This window comes from Drosophila nasuta, chromosome X (genome assembly GCF_023558535.2).
Source record: "Drosophila nasuta strain 15112-1781.00 chromosome X, ASM2355853v1, whole genome shotgun sequence".
Taxonomy (NCBI): Eukaryota; Metazoa; Arthropoda; class Insecta; order Diptera; family Drosophilidae; genus Drosophila; species Drosophila nasuta.
Window position 1 is genome coordinate 21,649,804 of NC_083459.1, and position 20,433 is coordinate 21,670,236.

At 44.3% G+C, this 20,433-nt stretch overlaps 2 protein-coding genes across 2 annotated transcripts; one reads left to right on the forward strand and one right to left on the reverse strand.

Moving 5' to 3' along the window:
• The first annotated feature begins 1,603 nt into the window (after positions 1 to 1,603).
• On the forward strand, positions 1,604 to 2,846 carry LOC132797113 (uncharacterized). The gene is made up of 3 exons (XM_060808629.1): positions 1,604 to 1,748; positions 2,148 to 2,324; positions 2,622 to 2,846. The coding sequence occupies exons 1-3, from the start codon at positions 1,670 to 1,672 to the stop codon at positions 2,735 to 2,737; spliced, it is 372 nt and encodes a 123-aa protein (XP_060664612.1). The 5' UTR covers positions 1,604 to 1,669; the 3' UTR covers positions 2,738 to 2,846.
• Positions 2,847 to 3,556: 710 nt separating this feature from the next.
• On the reverse strand, positions 3,557 to 19,749 carry LOC132795660 (mucin-2). The gene is made up of 3 exons (XM_060806517.1): positions 17,002 to 19,749; positions 11,791 to 16,428; positions 3,557 to 6,897 (listed from the first exon to the last, which is right to left on the reverse strand). Exons 1-3 carry the CDS (start codon positions 19,696 to 19,698, stop codon positions 3,679 to 3,681), a joined length of 10,554 nt encoding a protein of 3,517 aa, XP_060662500.1. The 5' UTR covers positions 19,699 to 19,749; the 3' UTR covers positions 3,557 to 3,678.
• Between the last annotated feature and the right edge of the window lie 684 nt (positions 19,750 to 20,433).

The following is a 20,433-nucleotide window of genomic DNA, read 5'->3' on the forward strand; positions in this document are numbered from 1 at the left end:
CACGCATGCATACGTAACAAGATACAATTTGATAATAATTAAAACAAAAAAAAGCAAAAAACACAAAAAACCAAAAAACAATTGTTGTATGGTACATTTAGCAACTTGTGGAATCATACAATACCATTCCAATCGTGCATTATATGTTTCCATAAGTAATTTCATGTATGCCGGTAATGTATATAAATAAATTTAAAGATATTGATAATAGAAACATTGCTAATAATTCAACAAAATGTGTTTTTATTTCTTATAAAGTTGACTGTGTTAATACATAGTACTTTAATCATCAGCAGATTTAAAACTTCACTATACTTCAATAGTGACCAAAGTCCCAATTTTGTTAAATTTCAGGAGAAGGTTCGATCTTTGTATACTCCTACATTATTATAACAAACAGATTTGTAGGTGTTTGAGGCATGAGTGAGTTTCTTCAGTTAGTTTGTAATAACTTCAAAGAATTTAGGGAATTAAGAATTTGAAAAAAATAAAATAATTAACTCATACCTACTAGTATATATAAGAAATTAAAAAGGTTTTATAACTAGATGTTTAAAACCGTAACACGAAATAATCCGAAAATTATTTAGGATTTGTTATTCACATAAGTTTCTTTCTCACTTATATTTTATTTAAAAATCTTCAATTGATTTGAAAATGCATTCACTGCAACAGTTACATAGATATTTTCAATGCATTAATCCATTAAAATTTGATTGCTGCGCATAATAAAAATATGCGAATTAATGACAACTATGTATACACTGCCTCTTCTACGTATATAATTGAAAATTTTCTTTACTTTAAAAATACATTTTACAGATCTTATGTCTCACAGACAATTTATTTTGTTAATCCAAAATTCGTTTCAAACTGATTTCGTTAGAATGCATGGTGGTCGCCTACTCTTTCTATCAAAGTACTTGTTTAGACACCGACTCGAAAACTATTGATCATAAAAGACGTAAACAATAAAAGTAAAAGTTCCGAACAAATATATCAATCGCGAATTAAAAATACCCTGTACAATTCTCTTAAACATGTTTAAATAATAATTTGAGAAATTTTATTTGGCGATTATGCATCAAAATAATACTATTTGGTACAGAGGTTTACTATGCATTTAGTATACGAAACTTAATATCCGTAGAAGCGAACATTTTTAGTATAAATGTAGTAAATGTTCTAGCACAAGATAAGTTATAATGTTAAAAAGTCGAATGCCCTATTTGTTCATTTGCACTGGGTATAAGATTTGATTAGTTTTGTTTTTTTCTGATGGGGAATTTCCCAAATCAGGTCTAAGTGCTGGCTTACATCGTATGAAGAAAGCTGTCAAGTATGTTTAAGCCGTGTGGCAAGAAATACTCGTGGTGTGGAAGTGCTTTGTCAATTTAGACGTTGTTATTGTTTTTGGAGCCATCATATTATTTATGACACCCTTCTGTCTTCTATATACGGAATAGCGAAAGTCAACGGGACAAGATCGACACCAAAGACAACAGAAACTGAGGAGAGCTCGTTATTGTTACCGCCACACTCACAGACATCATTTCTCTTTCAATTTGAACTATTATACCATACTGTAGTCGAGGTACGACAGTCGGCATCAACAGCAGCAAGCTCGGGATAGTATAGCACAATTGTTCAATATTTATCACGATTTGAAATGCTACTCAATCGTTTAGTGGATATTATTTTAATACTTTGTTTTATAAAATCGATCCCAGCGGTACCCAAAGAGTCGGGTAAGTAAGTGAAAGTGTATCATAATGTTGCTTGCCTAGAGATTTGCTCTAAGTATAGTTTGAAGTTTTTAACTCAATATACATAGGTGAAAGCATACAAGAAAGTTGAATTGAGGCAACTTGAATATGAGACAACTAGCATCCAATTCTAATGAATATTCGCACACATACATATATAAACATCATCTTGCTTGGTATATTAAAAATTACTTTTTCTATAAAGCACCATAAAAGATAATAAACATTGTTTACAAATCGAATATCTTTACGAAAGGTAACTGTTGTGATTTGTGAAATGGATTATCATGTCTACTCCATACTTTAAAGTTGTCCTATGCAATTAATTAAAAAAGTTGCTTAGAAGAATTGAAATTCAATTGTTGTAGTATTGATTTGTAGTTCGACAATTTGGAGGATCAAACATCAACAATGGCTTCGGATCGGATATACCAAACACAGGACTAGGACAGCGCTTTGGATATCCAGCACCATTAGGCTGTCCATTATGTGACTCCTCTGTTTACAGCTATTGCTCACACAAGATGATACATGATGCGTGCTGCTGTGATTTCTCAGGTAATTATTTCTATCTTCTGTTCTGAAATGCATATATAAAATATGATAAATACGTAATAGGATATTTCAAAATATTACTGACTGATCTACTAAAATATAATTTAATGATAAACGACATGTGAGAATAAAGTAGAATTTATAAATTGCTGACTCCTTAGCAGCATCCTCATATCAGTCAGTAGGCATCCTATATCTGTCTGTTTTATATTCAGGCATATTTTCATACTTCTTGAATTTTCTGTTTTTCTCACAAATTAATAAACAATTTGAATTAAATTACTTATTTTGATTTTACAGCATCCCCGCAGCTACGTCCGCCTCAATGTGCATATTATGACTGCTCGCTCTTGTATGCCAAATCCTGCTATGAACATGCGCTTATTAAAAACTGTTGCTGCAACAATCCTTACTAAAAATGATCACTAAGGAATACTAATTTAAGCTCTTGCCTCAATTATTATTATTACTAGCTAGCATGACCCTCTTCATCGTCCGAGTTGCACTTCGATATAAATATTTATATTCTAATTAAGTTTTTTTTTTGTTTTTTTCATTAAGACATCTACAAATTTTTAAAGCTACTAATATTTAATAAAATAAAAAGAAAATCCAAACAATACAAATTTATTATTGTTACTAAAATTATAACTATTATGTGCTATTACGGCAATGAAGTCGACGATTTAGATTGCTATAGCCTGAAAGTATGCTACAAAGAATTATTTGTAGCACGCTGGACTTTGTGGAATCAATGACAACTAAAATATTAATAAAGTCAGGCAATAAATTATTTTATATATTTTAATGTTTGCGGATACCCCGACTACTGATTGAGCTTTTGCTTAGTGATGTAACTGAGCGTGACATCACTTCGAAGTAATTCAACGAAAGCTCAATGGCGAGAATCGATGGCTGTGAGATTGGCGAGTGGCTGCCTCCTCAATGAGTCTTTTTAGGTGATCGTCAACGTGCACGATCTATGCATGTTTAAAAAAAGACAGTGAGAGTGAATTACACGATAACACACATTTTACGAAGGTGAAGACTAAATATGAATATAAATAATGCATCTATAAATGATATATATATATATATATTTATGTGTATTTAAAACTATATGGGACTCAATTATTTTAAACGATCAACTCGGTAGATTCCAGAGGAAAAAGGACAAATTCAAAAGAAGAAAATTTTCTATCTTAAAAATATACTGTAAAAATGCATAACACATGTAATATAATTATTTATTTTGTTATTATAAGAAGAAATTCAGTTAAATTCATTGGACAAATTCTGTGAAATATATTATATATGAGGTATATACCGTTTTACCGCGATATATTACAAAGTTAGTTTAGTTATAATCGACACCTTCCGTAGTCGATTGCACTTGAAAGACGTTAAAAGGGGGCAGTGACTCAGTAGTACTTCCAGTTCCTTCCGTTGTTACCTTTTCCGTTGTGGGCGGGGATGTGCTGGGCTTTTGAGTAATCGGTTTACGTGTTGTGGTGCTGGGAGTAGTTGGTTTTAAGGTGGTTGGCTTTTGTGTACTTGGCTTCCTGGTTGTGGTGCTCGGCTCAGTTGGCTTCAGAGTGGTTGACTTCCTGGTTGTGGAACTCGGCTCTGTTGGCTTCAATGTGGTCGGTTTTCGAGTGCTTGGCCACCACGATGTGGTGCTTGGCTCAGTTGGTTTCGAAGTGGTTGGCTTTTCTGTGCTAGGCTTCAATGTTGTTGTGCTACGAACAGTTGGCTTCGAAGTGGTTGGCTTTTGTGTGATTGGTTTCAACGTTGTGGTGCTCGGCTCTGTTGGCTTCAGAGTGGTTGGCTTCCTGGTTGTGGGACTCGGCTCTGTTGGCTTCAAAGTGGTCGGTTTTCGAGTGCTTGGCCACCACGATGTGGTGCTCGGCTCAGTTGGTTTCGAAGTGGTTGGCTTTTCTGTGCTGGGCTTCAATGTTGTTGTGCTACGAACAGTTGGCTTTTCTGTGCTCGGCTTGAATGTTGTGGTGCTACGAACAGTTGGTTTCGATGTGGTTGGCTTTTCTGTGCTTGGCTTCAATGTTGTGCTGCTCGGCTCAGTTGGTTTCGAAGTGGTTGGCTTTTCTGTGCTAGGCTTCAATGTTGTTGTGCTACGAACAGTTGGCTTCGATGTGGTTGGCTTTTCTGTGCTTGGCTTCAATGTTGTGGTGCTCGTCTCTGTTGGTTTCGAAGTGGTTGGCTTCCTGGTTGTGGGACTCGGCTCTGTTGGCTTCAAAGTGGTCGATTTTCGAGTGCTTGGCCACCACGATGTTGTGCTCGGTTCAGTTGGTTTCGAAGTGGTTGGCTTTTCTGTGATTGGTTTCAATGTTGTGGTGCTCGCCTCAGTTGGCTTCGATGTGGATGGCTTTTCGGTGCTTGGCTTCAATGTTGTGGTGCTAGGAATAGTTGGCTTCGATGTGGTTGGCTTTTCTGTGCTCGACTTCAATGTTGTGGTACTACGAACAGTTGGCTTCGATGTGGTTGGCCTTTCTGTGCTCGGCTTCAATGTTGTGGTGCTACGAACAGTTGGTTTCGATGTGGTTGGCCTTTCTGTGATTGGTTTCAATGTTGTGGTGCTCGCCTCAGTTGGCTTCGATGTGGTTGGCTTTTCAGTGATAGGTTTCAATGTTGTGGTGCTCGGCTCAGTTGGTTTCGAAGTGGTTGGCTTTTCGGTGCTTGGCTTCAATGTTGTGGTGCTAGGAACAGTTGGCTTCGATGTGGTTGGCTTCTCTGTGGATGGCTTTTCGGTGCTTGGCTTCAATGTTGTGGTGCTGGGCACAGTTGGTTTCGAAGTGGTTGGCTTTTCGGTGCTTGGCTTCAACGTTGTAGTGCTAGGAACAGTTGGCTTCGCTGTGGTTGGTTTTTCTGTACTTGGCTTCAATGTTGTGGTGCTGGGCACAGTTGGTTTCGAAGTGGTTGGCTTTTCGGTGCTTGGCTTCAACGTTGTAGTGCTAGGAACAGTTGGCTTCGCTGTGGTTGGTTTTTCTGTACTTGGCTTCAATGTTGTGGTGCTGGGCACAGTTGGTTTCGAAGTCGTTGGTTTTTCTGTACTTGGCTTCAATGTTGTGGTGCTGGGCACAGTTGGCTTCGAAGTGGATGGCTTTTCTGTGCTTGGTTTCAATGTTGTGGTGCTAGGAACAGTTGGCTTTTCGGTGCTTGGCTTCAATGTTGTAGTGCTAGGAACAGTTGGCTTCGATGTGGTTGGCTTCTCTGTGCTCGGCTTCAATGTTGTGGTGCTACGAACAGTTGGTTTCGATGTGGTTGGCTTTTCTGTGCTTGGCTTCAATGTTGTGGTGCTTGGTTTAGTAGGTTGAGTGTGTGGAGACTGTGTTGGTTGGGTCGGTTGACTTGGTTGCGTCGGTTGAGTGTGTGGAGGTTGTGTTGGTTGGGTCGGTTGAGTTGGCTGCGTTGGTTGAGTGTGTGGAGGCTGTGTTGGTTGGGTCGGTTGAGTTGGCTGCGTCGGTTGAGTGTGTGGAGGCTGTGTTGGTTGGGTCGGTTGAGTTGGTTGCGTCGGTTGAGTGTGTGGAGGTTGTGTTGGTTGGGTCGGTTGAGTTGGCTGCGTTGGTTGAGTGTGTGGAGGCTGTGTTGGTTGGGTCGGTTGAGTTGGTTGCGTCGGTTGAGTGTGTGGAGGTTGTGTTGGTTGGGTCGGTTGAGTTGGCTGCGTTGGTTGAGTGTGTGGAGGCTGTGTTGGTTGGGTCGGTTGAGTTGGCTGCGTTGGTTGAGTGTGTGGAGGCTTTTCTGTGCTTGGTTTCAATGTTGTGGTGCTAGGAACAGTTGGCTTCGCTGTGGTTGGTTTTTCTGTACTTGGCTTCAATGTTGTGGTGCTGGGCACAGTTGGTTTCGAAGTGGTTGGCTTTTCGGTGCTTGGCTTCAACGTTGTAGTGCTAGGAACAGTTGGCTTCGCTGTGGTTGGTTTTTCTGTACTTGGCTTCAATGTTGTGGTGCTGGGCACAGTTGGTTTCGAAGTGGTTGGCTTTTCGGTGCTTGGCTTCAATGTTGTGGTGCTAGGAATAGTTGGCTTCGAAGTGGTTGGTTTTTCTGTACTTGGCTTCAATGTTGTGGTGCTAGGCACAGTTGGTTTCGAAGTCGTTGGTTTTTCTGTACTTGGCTTCAATGTTGTGGTGCTGGGCACAGTTGGTTTCGAAGTGGTTGGCTTTTCGGTGCTTGGCTTCAATGTTGTGGTGCTGGGCACAGTTGGCTTCGAAGTGGATGGCTTTTCTGTGCTTGGTTTCAATGTTGTGGTGCTAGGAACAGTTGACTTTTCGGTGCTTGACTTCAACGTTGTAGTACTAGGAACAGTTGGCTTCGCTGTGGTTGGTTTTTCTGTACTTGGCTTCAATGTTGTGGTGCTGGGCACAGTTGGTTTCGAAGTGGTTGGCGTTTCGGTGCTTGGCTTCAACGTTGTAGTGCTAGGAACAGTTGGCTTCGCTGTGGTTGGTTTTTCTGTACTTGGCTTCAATGTTGTAGTGCTGGGCACAGTTGGTTTCGAAGTCGTTGGTTTTTCTGTACTTGGCTTCAATGTTGTGGTGCTGGGCACAGTTGGTTTCGAAGTGGTTGGCTTTTCGGTGCTTGGCTTCAATGTTGTAGTGCTAGGAACAGTTGGCTTCGCTGTGGTTGGTTTTTCTGTACTTGGCTTCAATGTTGTGGTGCTGGGCACAGTTGGTTTCGAAGTGGTTGGCTTTTCTGTGCTTGGCTTCAAAGTTGTAGTGCTAGGAACAGTTGGCTTCGCTGTGATTGGCTTTTCTGTACTTGGTTTCAATGTTGTGGTGCTAGGAGCAGTTGGCTTTTCGGTGCTTGGTTTCAACGTTGTAGTGCTGGGCACAGTTGGCTTCGCTGTGGTTGGTTTTTCTGTACTTGGATTCAATATTGTGGTGCTAGGAACAGTTGGCTTTTCGGTGCTTGGCTTCAATGTTGTAGTGCTAGGAACAGTTGGCTTCGCTGTGGTTGGTTTTTCTGTACTTGGCTTCAATGTTGTGGTGCTAGGCACAGTTGGTTTCGAAGTGGTCGGCTTTTCTGTACTTGGCTTCAATGTTGTGGTGCTGGGCACAGTTGGTTTCGAAGTGGTTGGCTTTTCTGTGCTTGGCTTCAAAGTTGTAGTGCTAGGAACAGTTGGCTTCGCTGTGGTTGGTTTTTCTGTACTTGGCTTCAATGTTGTGGTGCTAGGCACAGTTGGTTTCGAAGTGGTCGGCTTTTCTGTACTTGGCTTCAATGTTGTGGTGCTGGGCACAGTTGGTTTCGAAGTGGTTGGCTTTTCTGTGCTTGGTTTCAATGTTGTGATGCTAGGAACAGTTGGCTTTTCGGTGGTTGGCTTCAATGTTGTAGTGCTAGGAACTGTTGGCTTCGCTGTGGTTGGTTTTTCTGTACTTGGCTTCAATGTTGTGGTGCTGGGCACAGTTGGTTTCGAAGTGGTTGGCTTTTCTGTACTTGGCTTCAATGTTGTGGTGCTGGGCACAGTTGGTTTCGAAGTGGTTGGCTTTTCTGTGCTTGGCTTCAAAGTTGTAGTGCTAGGAACAGTTGGCTTCGCTGTGGTTGGTTTTTCTGTACTTGGCTTCAATGTTGTGGTGCTGGGCACAGTTGGTTTCGAAGTGGTTGGCTTTTCTGTGCTTGGCTTCAATGTTGTGGTGCTGGGCACAGTTGGCTTCTCTGTGCTTGGTTTCAATGTTGTGGTGCTGGGCACAGTTGGTTTCGAAGTGGTTGGCTTTTCTGTGCTTGGCTTCAAAGTTGTAGTGCTAGGAACAGTTGGCTTCGCTGTGGTTGGTTTTTCTGTGCTTGGCTTCAATGTTGTGGAGCTAGGAACAGTTGGCTTCGATGTGGTTGGTTTTTCTGTACTTGGCTTCAATGTTGTGGTGCTGGGCACAGTTGGTTTCGCTGTGGTTGGTTTCTCTGTGCTTGGCTTCAATGTTGTGCTGCTGGGCACAGTTGGCTTCGCTGTGGATGGTTTTTCTGTGCTTGGCTTCAATGTTGCAGTGCTAGGAACAGTTGGCTTCGCTGTGGTTGGTTTTTCTGTACTTGGCTTCAATGTTGTGGTGCTGGGCACAGTTGGTTTCGAAGTGGTTGGCTTTTCTGTGTTTGGCTTCAATGTTGTGGTGCTTGGCACAGTTGTCTTCGCTGTGGTTGGTTTTTCTGTACTTGGCTTCAATGTTGTGGTGCTGGGCACAGTTGGTTTCGAAGTCGTTGGCTTTTCTGTACTTGGCTTCAATGTTGTGGTGCTGGGCACAGTTGGTTTTGAAGTCGTTGGTTTTTCTGTACTTGGCTTCAATGTTGTGGTGCTGGACACAGTTGGTTTCGAAGTGGTTGGCTTTTCTGTGCTTGGCTTCAAAGTTGTAGTTGGCTTCGCTGTGGTTGGTTTTTCTGTGCTTGGCTTCAATGTTGTGGAGCTAGGAACTGTTGGCTTCGCTGTGGTTGGTTTTTCTGTGCTTGGCTTCAATGTTGTGGAGCTAGGAACAGTTGGCTTCGAAGTGGTTGGCTTTTCTGTACTTGGCTTCAATGTTGTGGTGCTGGGCACAGTTGGTTTCGAAGTGGTTGGCTTTTCTGTGCTTGGCTTCAAAGTTGTGGTGCTGGGCACAGTTGGTTTCGAAGTGGTCGGCTTTTCTGTACTTGGCTTCAATGTTGTGGTGCTGGGCACAGTTGGTTTCGAAGTGGTCGGCTTTTCTGTACTTGGCTTCAATGTTGTGGTGCTGGGCACAGTTGGTTTCGAAGTGGTCGGCTTTTCTGTACTTGGCTTCAATGTTGTGGTGCTGGGCACAGTTGGTTTCGAAGTGGTCGGCTTTTCTGTACTTGGCTTCAATGTTGTGGTGCTGGGCACAGTTGGTTTCGAAGTCGTTGGTTTTTCTGTACTTGGCTTCAATGTTGTGGTGCTGGACACAGTTGGTTTCGAAGTGGTTGGCTTTTCTGTGCTTGGCTTCAAAGTTGTAGTGCTAGGAACAGTTGGCTTCGCTGTGGTTGGTTTTTCTGTGCTTGGCTTCAATGTTGTTGAGCTAGGAACAGTTGGCTTCGATGTGGTTGGTTTTTCTGTACTTGGCTTCAATGTTGTGGTGGTGGGCACAGTTGGTTTCGAAGTGGTTGGCTTTTCTGTGCTTGGCTTCAAAGTTGTAGTGCTAGGAACAGTTGGCTTCGCTGTGGTTGGTTTTTCTGTGCTTGGCTTCAATGTTGTAGAGCTAGGAACAGTTGGCTTCGATGTGATTGGTTTTTCTGTATTTGGCTTCAATGTTGTGGTGCTGGGCACAGTTGGTTTCGAAGTGGTTGGCTTTTCTGTACTTGGCTTCAATGTTGTGGTGCTGGGCACAGTTGGTTTCGAAGTGGTTGGCTTTTCGGTGCTTGGCTTCAATGTTGTAGTGCTAGGAACAGTTGGCTTCGCTGTGGTTGGTTTTTCTGTACTTGGCTTCAATGTTGTGGTGCTGGGCACAGTTGGTTTCGAAGTGGTTGGCTTTTCTGTACTTGGCTTCAATGTTGTGGTGCTGGGCACAGTTGGTTTCGAAGTGGTTGGCTTTTCTGTGCTTGGCTTCAATGTTGTGGTGCTGGGCACAGTTGGTTTAGAAGTCGTTGGTTTTTCTGTGTTTGGCTTCAATGTTGTGGTGCTGGGCACAGTTGGTTTCGAAGTGGTTGGCTTTTCTGTGCTTGGTTTCAATGTTGTGGTGCTAGGAACAGTTGGCTTTTCGGTGCTTGGCTTCAATGTTGTAGTGCCAGGAACAGTTGGCTTTGCTGTGGTTGGTTTTTGTGTACTTGGCTTCAATGTTGTGGTGCTGGGCACAGTTGGTTTCGAAGTGGTTGGCTTTTCTGTGCTTGGCTTCAATGTTGTGGTGCTAGGAACAGTTGGCTTTTTGGTGCTTGGCTTCAACGTTGTAGTGCTGGGTACAGTTGGCTTCGCTGTGGTTGGTTTTTCTGTACTTGGCTTCAAAGTTGTGATGCTGGGCACAGTTGGTTTCGAAGTGGTTGGCTTTTCTGTGCTTGGCTTCAAAGTTGTAGTGCTAGGAACAGTTGGCTTCGCTGTGGTTGGTTTTTCTGTGCTTGGCTTCAATGTTGTGGAGCTAGGAACAGTTGGCTTCGATGTGATTGGTTTTTCTGTACTTGGCTTTAATGTTGTATTGCTAGGAACAGTTGGCTTCGAAGTGGTTGGCTTTTCTGTACTTGGCTTCAATGTTGTGGTGCTGGGCACAGTTGGTTTCGAAGTGGTTGGCTTTTCTGTACTTGGCTTCAATGTTGTGGTGCTGGGCACAGTTGGTTTCGAAGTGGTTGGCTTTTCTGTGCTTGGCTTCAGTGTTGTGGTGCTAGGAACAGTTGGCTTTTCCGTGCTTGGCTTCAATGTTGTAGTGCTAGGAACAGTTGGCTTTGTTGTGGTTGGTTTTTCTGTGCTTGGCTTTAATGTTGTGGTGCTGGACACAGTTGGTTTCGAAGTGGTTGGCTTTTCTGTGCTTGGCTTCAAAGTTGTAGTGCTAGGAACAGTTGGCTTCGCTGTGGTTGGTTTTTCTGTGCTTGGTTTCAATGTTGTGGAGCTAGGAACTGTTGGCTTCGATGTGGTTGGTTTTTCTGTACTTGGCTTCAATGTTGTGGTGCTGGGCACAGTTGGTTTTGAAGTGGTTGGCTTTTCTGTGCTTGGCTTCAAAGTTGTAGTGCTAGGAACAGTTGGCTTCGCTGTGGTTGGTTTTTCTGTGCTTGGCTTCAATGTTGTGGAGCTAGGAACAGTTGGCTTCGATGTGATTGGTTTTTCTGTACTTGGCTTCAATGTTGTAGTGCTAGGAACAGTTGGCTTCGCTGTGGTTGGCTTTTCTGTGCTTGGCTTCAATGTTGTGGTGCTGGGCACAGTTGGTTTCGAAGTGGTTGGCTTTTCTGTACTTGGCTTCAATGTTGTGGTGCTGGGCACAGTTGGTTTCGAAGTCGTTGGTTTTTCTGTACTTGGCTGCAATGTTGTGGTGCTGGGCACAGTTGGTTTCGAAGTGGTTGGCTTTTCTGTGCTTGGCTTCAAAGTTGTAGTGCTAGGAACAGTTGGCTTTTGGTGCTTGGCTTCAACGTTGTAGTGCTGGGTACAGTTGGCTTCGCTGTGGTTGGTTTTTCTGTACTTGGCTTCAAAGTTGTGATGCTGGGCACAGTTGGTTTCGAAGTGGTTGGCTTTTCTGTACTTGGCTTCAATGTTGTGGTGCTGGGCACAGTTGGTTTAGAAGTCGTTGGTTTTCTGTGTTTGGCTTCAATGTTGTGGTGCTGGGCACAGTTGGTTTCGAAGTGGTTGGCTTTTCTGTGCTTGGCTTCAAAGTTGTAGTGCTAGGAACAGTTGGCTTTTGGTGCTTGGCTTCAACGTTGTAGTGCTGGGTACAGTTGGCTTCGCTGTGATTGGTTTTTCTGTACTTGGCTTTAATGTTGTATTGCTAGGAACAGTTGGCTTCGAAGTGGTTGGCTTTTCTGTACTTGGCTTCAATGTTGTGGTGCTGGGCACAGTTGGTTTCGAAGTGGTTGGCTTTTCTGTACTTGGCTTCAATGTTGTGGTGCTGGGCACAGTTGGTTTCGAAGTGGTTGGCTTTTCTGTGCTTGGCTTCAGTGTTGTGGTGCTGGGCACAGTTGGTTTCGAAGTGGTTGGCTTTTCTGTGCTTGGCTTCAATGTTGTGGTGCTAGGAACAGTTGGCTTTTCCGTGCTTGGCTTCAATGTTGTAGTGCTAGGAACAGTTGGCTTTGTTGTGGTTGGTTTTTCTGTGCTTGGCTTTAATGTTGTGGTGCTGGACACAGTTGGTTTCGAAGTGGTTGGCTTTTCTGTGCTTGGCTTCAAAGTTGTAGTGCTAGGAACAGTTGGCTTCGCTGTGGTTGGTTTTTCTGTGCTTGGTTTCAATGTTGTGGAGCTAGGAACTGTTGGCTTCGATGTGGTTGGTTTTTCTGTACTTGGCTTCAATGTTGTGGTGCTGGGCACAGTTGGTTTTGAAGTGGTTGGCTTTTCTGTGCTTGGCTTCAAAGTTGTAGTGCTAGGAACAGTTGGCTTCGCTGTGGTTGGTTTTTCTGTGCTTGGCTTCAATGTTGTGGAGCTAGGAACAGTTGGCTTCGATGTGATTGGTTTTTCTGTACTTGGCTTCAATGTTGTAGTGCTAGGAACAGTTGGCTTCGCTGTGGTTGGCTTTTCTGTGCTTGGCTTCAATGTTGTGGTGCTGGGCACAGTTGGTTTCGAAGTGGTTGGCTTTTCTGTACTTGGCTTCAATGTTGTGGTGCTGGGCACAGTTGGTTTCGAAGTCGTTGGTTTTTCTGTACTTGGCTGCAATGTTGTGGTGCTGGGCACAGTTGGTTTCGAAGTGGTTGGCTTTTCTGTGCTTGGCTTCAAAGTTGTAGTGCTAGGAACAGTTGGCTTCGCTGTGGTTGGTTTTTCTGTGATTGGCTTCAATGTTGTGGAGCTAGGAACAGTTGGCTTTGATGAGGTTGGTTTTTCTGTACTTGGCTTCAATGTTGTGGTGGTGGGCACAGTTGGTTTCGAAGTGGTTGGCTTTTCTGTGCTTGGCTTCAAAGTTGTAGTGCTAGGAACAGTTGGCTTCGCTGTGGTTGGTTTTTCTGTGCTTGGCTTCAATGTTGTGGTGCTGGGCACAGTTGGCTTCGCTGTGGTTGGTTTTTCTGTGCTTGGCTTCAATGTTGTGGTGCTGGGCACAGTTGGTTTCGAAGTGGTTGGTTTTTCTGTACTTGGCTTCAATGTTGTGGTGCTGGGCACAGTTGGCTTCAAAGTGGTTGGCTTTTCTGTGCTTGGCTTCAAAGTTGTAGTGCTAGGAACAGTTGGCTTTGATGTGGTTGGTTTTTCTGAACTTGGCTTCAATGTTGTGGTGCTGGGCACAGTTGGTTTCGAAGTGGTTGGCTTTTCTGTACTTGGCTTCAATGTTGTGGTGCTGGGCACAGTTGGTTTCAAAGTGGATGGCTTTTCTGTGCTTGGTTTCAATGTTGTGGTGCTGGGCACAGTTGGTTTCGAAGTGGTTGGCTTTTCTGTACTTGGCTTTAATGTTGTGGTGCTGGGCACAGTTGGTTTCGAAGTGGTTGGCTTTTCTGTGCTTGGCTTCAGTGTTGTGGTGCTGGGCACAGTTGGTTTCGAAGTGGTTGGCTTTTCTGTGCTTGGCTTCAATGTTGTGGTGCTAGGAACAGTTGGCTTTTCGGTGCTTGGCTTCAATGTTGTAGTGCTAGGAACAGTTGGCTTTGCTGTGGTCGGTTTTTCTGTGCTTGGCTTTAATGTTGTGGTGCTGGACACAGTTGGTTTCGAAGTGGTTGGCTTTTCTGTGCTTGGCTTCAAAGTTGTAGTGCTAGGAACAGTTGGCTTCGCTGTGGTTGGTTTTTCTGTGCTTGGCTTCAATGTTGTGGAGCTAGGAACTGTTGGCTTCGATGTGGTTGGTTTTTCTGTACTTGGCTTCAATGTTGTGGTGCTGGGCACAGTTGGTTTTGAAGTGGTTGTCTTTTCTGTGCTTGGCTTCAAAGTTGTAGTGCTAGGAACAGTTGGCTTCGCTGTGGTTGGTTTTTCTGTGCTTGGCTTCAATGTTGTGGAGCTAGGAACAGTTGGCTTCGATGTTATTGGTTTTTCTGTACTTGGCTTCAATGTTGTAGTGCTAGGAACAGTTGGCTTCGCTGTGGTTGGCTTTTCTGTGCTTGGCTTCAATGTTGTGGTGCTGGGCACAGTTGGTTTCGAAGTCGTTGGTTTTTCTGTACTTGGCTTCAATGTTGTGGTGCTGGGCACAGTTGGTTTCGAAGTGGTTGGCTTTTCTGTACTTGGCTTCAAAGTTGTAGTGCTAGGAACAGTTGGCTTCGCTGTGGTTGGTTTTTCTGTGATTGGCTTCAATGTTGTGGAGCTAGGAACAGTTGGCTTCGATGTGGTTGGTTTTTCTGTACTTGGCTTCAATGTTGTGGTGGTGGGCACAGTTGGTTTCGAAGTGGTCGGCTTTTCTGTGCTTGGCTTCAAAGTTGTAGTGCTAGGAACAGTTGGCTTCGCTGTGGTTGGTTTTTCTGTGCTTGGCTTCAATGTTGTGGAGCTAGGAACAGTTGGCTTCGCTGTGGTTGGTTTTTCTGTGCTTGGCTTCAATGTTGTGGTGCTGGGCACAGTTGGTTTCGAAGTGGTTGGTTTTTCTGTACTTGGCTTCAATGTTGTGGTGCTGTGCACAGTTGGCTTCAAAGTGGTTGGCTTTTCTGTACTTGGTTTCAGTGTTGTGGTGCTAGGAACAATTGGCTTTTCGGTGCTTGGCTTCAATGTTGTAGTGCTAGGAACAGTTGGCTTCGCTGTGGTTGGTTTTTCTGTGCTTGGCTTCAATGTTGTGGAGCTAGGAACAGTTGGCTTCGATGTGGTTGGTTTTTCTGAACTTGGCTTCAATGTTGTGGTGCTGGGCACAGTTGGTTTCGAAGTGGTTGGCTTTTCTGTACTTGGCTTCAATGTTGTGGTGCTGGGCACAGTTGGTTTCAAAGTGGATGGCTTTTCTGTGCTTGGTTTCAGTGTTGTGGTGCTGGGCACAGTTGACTTCGAAGTGGTTGGCTTTTCTGTGCTTGGTTTCAATGTTGTGGTGCTAGAAACAGTTGGCTTTTCGGTGCTTGGCTTCAACGTTGTAGTGCTGGGCACAGTTGGCTTCGCTGTGGTTGGTTTTTCTGTACTTGGCTTCAATGTTGTGGTGCTGGGTACAGTTGGTTTCGAAGTGGTTGGCTTTTCTGTACTTGGCTTCAATGTTGTGGTGCTGGGCACAGTTGGCTTCTGTGTGCTTGGTTTCAATGTTGTGGTGCTAGGAACAGTTGGTTTTTCGGTGCTTGGCTTCAACGTTGTAGTGCTAGGAACAGTTGGTTTCGCCGTGGTTGGTTTTTCTGTACTTGGCTTCAATGTTGTGGTGCTGGGCACAGTTGGTTTCGAAGTGGTTGGCTTTTCTGTGGTTGGCTTCAATGTTGTGGAGCTAGGAACAGTTGGCTTCGATGTGGTTGGTTTTTCTGTACTTGGCTTCAATGTTGTGGTGCTGGGCACAGTTGGTTTCGAAGTGGTTGGTTTTTCTGTACTTGGCTTCAATGTTGTGGTGCTGTGCACAGTTGGCTTCAAAGTGGTTGGCTTTTCTGTACTTGGTTTCAGTGTTGTGGTGCTAGGAACAGTTGGCTTTTCGGTGCTTGGCTTCAATGTTGTAGTGCTAAGAACAGTTGGCTTCGCTGTGGTTGGTTTTTCTGTGCTTGGCTTCAATGTTGTGGAGCTAGGAACAGTTGGCTTCGATGTGGTTGGTTTTTCTGAACTTGGCTTCAATGTTGTGGTGCTGGGCACAGTTGGTTTCGAAGTGGTTGGCTTTTCTGTACTTGGCTTCAATGTTGTGGTGCTGGGCACAGTTGGTTTCAAAGTGGATGGCTTTTCTGTGCTTGGTTTCAATGTTGTGGTGCTGGGCACAGTTGACTTCGAAGTGGTTGGCTTTTCTGTGCTTGGTTTCAATGTTGTGGTGCTAGAAACAGTTGGCTTTTCGGTGCTTGGCTTCAACGTTGTAGTGCTGGGCACAGTTGGCTTCGCTGTGGTTGGTTTTTCTGTACTTGGCTTCAATGTTGTGGTGCTGGGTACAGTTGGTTTCGAAGTGGTTGGCTTTTCTGTACTTGGCTTCAATGTTGTGGTGCTGGGCACAGTTGGCTTCTGTGTGCTTGGTTTCAATGTTGTGGTGCTAGGAACAGTTGGTTTTTCGGTGCTTGGCTTCAACGTTGTAGTGCTAGGAACAGTTGGTTTCGCCGTGGTTGGTTTTTCTGTACTTGGCTTCAATGTTGTGGTGCTGGGCACAGTTGGTTTCGAAGTGGTTGGCTTTTCTGTGGTTGGCTTCAATGTTGTGGAGCTAGGAACAGTTGGCTTCGATGTGGTTGGTTTTTCTGTACTTGGCTTCAATGTTGTGGTGCTGGGCACAGTTGGTTTCGAAGTGGTTGGCTTTTCTGTACTTGGCTTCAATGTTGTGGTGCTGGGCACAGTTGGTTTCGAAGTGGTTGGCTTTTCTGTGCTTGGCTTCAATGTTGTGGTGCTGGGCACAGTTGGCTTCGAAGTGGTTGGCTTTTCTGTGCTTGGTTTCAATGTTGTGGTGCTAGGAACAGTTGGCTTTTCGGTGCTTGGCTTCAATGTTGTAGTGCTAGGAACAGTTGGCTTCGCTGTGGTTGGTTTTTCTGTACTTGGCTTCAATGTTGTGGTGCTGGGCACAGTTGGCTTCGAAGTGGTTGGCTTTTCTGTGCTTGGTTTCAATGTTGTGGTGCTAGGAACAGTTGGCTTTTCGGTGCTTGGCTTCAACGTTGTAGTGCTAGGAACAGTTGGCTTTTCGGTGCTTGGCTTCAATGTTGTAGTGCTAGGAACAGTTGGCTTCGCTGTGGTTGGTTTTTCTGTACTTGGCTTCAATGTTGTGGAGCTGGGCACAGTTGGGTTCGAAGTGGTTGGCTTTTCGGTGCTTGGCTTCAACGTTGTAGTGCTAGGAACAGTTGGCTTCGCTGTGGTTGGTTTTTCTGTACTTGGCTTCAATGTTGTGGTGCTGGGCACAGTTGGCTTCGAAGTGGTTGGCTTTTCTGTGCTTGGTTTCAATGTTGTGGAGCTAGGAACAGTTGACTTCGATGTGGTTGGTTTTTCTGTACTTGGCTTCAATGTTGTGGTGCTGGGCACAGTTGGTTTCGAAGTGGTTGGCTTTTCTGTGCTTGGCTTCAATGTTGTGGTGCTGGGCACAGTTGGCCTCGAAGTGGTTGGCTTTTCTGTTCTTGGTTTCAATGTTGTGGTGCTAGGAACAGTTGGCTTTTCGGTGCTTGGCTTCAATGTTGTAGTGCTAGGAACAGTTGGCTTCGCTGTGGTTGGTTTTTCTGTACTTGGCTTCAATGTTGTGGTGCTGGGCACAGTTGGCTTCGAAGTGGTTGGCTTTTCTGTGCTTGGTTTCAATGTTGTAGTGCTAGGAACAGTTGGCTTCGCTGTGGTTGGCTTTTCTGTGCTAGGCTTCAATGTTGTGGTGCTGGGCACAGTTTGTTTCGAAGTGGTTGGTTTTTCTGTGCTTGGCTTCAATGTTGTGGTGCTGGGCACAGTTGGTTTCGAAGTAGTTGGCTTTTCTGTGCTTGGCTTCAACGTTGTAGTGCTAGGAACAGTTGGCTTCGCTGTTGTAGGTTTTTCTGTGCTTGGCTTCAACGTCGTAGTGCTAGGAACAGTTGGCTTCGCTGTGGTTGGTTTTTCTGTGCTTGGTTTCAATGTTGTGGAGCTAGGAACAGTTGGCTTCGATGTGGTTGGTTTTTGTGTGCTTGGCTTCAATGTTGTGGTACTGGGCACAGTTGGTTTCGAAGTGGTTGGCTTTTCTGTGCTTGGCTTTAACGTTGTAGTGCTAGGAACAGTTGGCTTCGCTGTGGTTGGTTTTTCTGTACTTGGCTTCAATGTTGTGGTGCTGGGCACAGTTGGCTTCGAAGTGGTTGGCTTTTCTGTGCTTGGTTTCAATGTTGTGGTGCTAGGAACAGTTGGCTTTTCGGTGCTTGGCTTCAACGTTGTAGTGCTAGGAACAGTTGGCTTTTCGGTGCTTGGCTTCAATGTTGTAGTGCTAGGAACAGTTGGCTTCGCTGTGGTTGGCTTTTCTGTGCTAGGCTTCAATGTTGTGGTGCTGGGCACAGTTGGTTTCGAAGTGGTTGGTTTTTCTGTGCTTGGCTTCAATGTTGTGGTGCTGGGCACAGTTGGTTTCGAAGTAGTTGGCTTTTCTGTGCTTGGCTTCAACGTTGTAGTGCTAGGAACAGTTGGCTTCACTGTTGTAGGTTTTTCTGTGGTTGGCTTCAACGTCGTAGTGCTAGGAACAGTTGGCTTCGCTGTGGTTGGTTTTTCTGTGCTTGGTTTCAATGTTGTGGAGCTAGGAACAGTTGGCTTCGATGTGGTTGGTTTTTGTGTGCTTGGCTTCAATGTTGTGGTACTGGGCACAGTTGGTTTCGAAGTGGTTGGCTTTTCTGTGCTTGGCTTTAACGTTGTAGTGCTAGGAACAGTTGGCTTCGCTGTTGTAGGTTTTTCTGTGCTTGGCTTCAACGTCGTAGTGCTAGGAACAGTTGGCTTCGCTGTGGTTGGTTTTTCTGTGCTTGGTTTCAATGTTGTGGAGCTAGGTACAGTTGGCTTCGATGTGGTTGGTTTTTGTGTGCTTGGCTTCAATGTTGTGGTACTGGGCACAGTTGGCTTCGAAGTGGTTGGCTTTTCTGTGCTTGGCTTCAATGTTGTGGTGCTGGGCACAGTTGGATTCGAAGTGGTTGGCTTTTCTGTGCTTGGTTTCAATGTTGTAGTGCTAGGAACAGTTGGCTTTTCGGTGCTTGGCTTCAACGTTGTAGTGCTAGGAACAGTTGGCTTCGCTGTTGTAGGTTTTTCTGTGCTTGGCTTCAACGTCGTAGTGCTAGGAACAGTTGGCTTCGCTGTGGTTGGTTTTTCTGTGCTTGGTTTCAATGTTGTGGAGCTAGGAACAGTTGGCTTCGATGTGGTTGGTTTTTGTGTGCTTGGCTTCAATGTTGTGGTGCTGGGCACAGTAGGCTTCGAAGTGGTTGGCTTTTCTGTGCTTGGCTTCAATGTTGTGGTGCTGGGCACAGTTGGTTTCGAAGTGGTTGGTTTTTGTGTACTTGGCTTCAACGTTGTAGTGCTAGGAACAGTTGGCTTGGATGTAGTTGGTTTTTCTGTACTTGGCTTCAATGTTGTGGAGCTAGGAACAGTTGTCTTCGGAGTGGTTGGCCTTTCTGTGCTTGGTTTCAATGTTGTGGTGCTTGGAACAGTTGGCTTATCGGTGCTTGGTTTCAACGTTGTAGTGCTAGGAACAGTTGGCTTCGCTGTGGTTGGTTTTTCTGTACTTGGCTTCAAAGTTGTGGAGCTAGGAGCAGTTGTCTTCGATGTGGTTGGTTTTTCTGTACTTGGCTTCAATGTTGTGGAGCTAGGAAGGGTTGGTTTCGAAGTGATTGGCTTTTCTGTGCTTGGCTTCAATGTTGTGGAGCTGGGAACAGTTGGCTTCGATGTAGTTGATTTTTCAGTGCTTGGCTTCAATGTTGTGGAGCTAGGAACAGTTGGCTTCGATGTAGTTGGCTTTTCTGTGCTCGACTTCGGTGTAGTTTTAACTGTAGTTTGATGTGTTGTTTGTATGGTTGTCTGATATGTGGGCTTGGGAGTCGAAGTTTGTGCTGTTGTGTCTCCTGGGCAGTCGTGAGGTGTGGTTGTTTTGTGCTGACATGGTTGTTTAGTTGCAGTTGTTGTGCGGTGTTCACAATTTGGTGTGGTTGGATGATATTTACAAGGTGTGGAGGGTGGGCGAATAGTAGTTGTGTAGCTTGTCTTATTATTGCAAGGATTCCGGAAGTGCAATATAATCTCATTGTGATGATCGCCAGATGAAATTCGAATATGTGGCCCGAAAAGTGTAAAAGTAGCGCCCGATGCGACTAACAAGCATAATATTAGCAATTTCATACTGAAACATAAATGCTTTTGGAATTGCACACACGCGAATTGTTAACCGATTCGATTGCTTTGTAGGTAAACCACTGTACGAGCAGTCTGACGACGCCCTCGATACTACTATTCAACGGCCCTAATACTTAGTATTTAAGTCGTGGTCATGATGGTGTCCCAATGGAAGGTATTACAAAAATTTGCAATATATTTTCTATAAATATATTCCCTAAATAAATTGTCATACTACGGATGCATACGCTCTAGCAGGGCACGCACTAGTTCTTAGTAAGTTCTAGACAAACTTACATAAGACATTACTTATCGGAGCTGCGGCTTACTGGCGAGCTCACATATAGGTCGGTATGTGGCTTGAGCTCATAGATGAAGGGCCAGAACAGCACGTAGATTTTCTGAATCATACTTGTATTGGCTAAATTCTCGTTGGCACGCTTCTACAATATTTTTTAAAAACGTTTTGTAATTTTAACAATTTTTAATACGCTGCTGTAGTACTTTGCAGTTAACTGAACAACTCTCATGAATAAATTGCGTTAAGTGTCACTCTCGAAATGAATGTACTACGAGTCAATTGACAAACGAAATTAAGCGTCTTGAAAATGTTAATAATATTCTGATATAGTCAAAGTGATAGATATTTTTAGAGATAACAATTTTTTTCAAAGATGCAACTTGAAAGGTAAGTTTTAATCCTTATTATATTTTTTTTACCAATATGAGTGTTGATATATA

Excerpts from the sequence above, each read along its gene's own strand:
- LOC132797113 (XM_060808629.1), top strand. The coding sequence starts at position 1,670 with ATGCTACTCAATCGTTTAGTGGATATTATTTTAATACTTTGTTTTATA. Across the intron at positions 1,749-2,147 it reads AGCGGTACCCAAAGAGTCGG|TTCGACAATTTGGAGGATCA; the intron begins GTAAGTAAGTGA and ends ATTGATTTGTAG. Across the intron at positions 2,325-2,621 it reads GTGCTGCTGTGATTTCTCAG|CATCCCCGCAGCTACGTCCG; the intron begins GTAATTATTTCT and ends TTGATTTTACAG.
- LOC132795660 (XM_060806517.1), bottom strand. The coding sequence starts at position 19,698 with ATGAAATTGCTAATATTATGCTTGTTAGTCGCATCGGGCGCTACTTTT. Across the intron at positions 16,429-17,001 it reads CCACAACATTGAAACCAAGA|GAAAAACCAACCACAGCGAA; the intron begins ACAGAAAAGCCA and ends AAGCCAAGTACA. Across the intron at positions 6,898-11,790 it reads CATTGAAGCCAAGTACAGAA|CCAACCACTTCGAAACCAAC; the intron begins AAGCCAACCACT and ends AGCACCGAAAAG.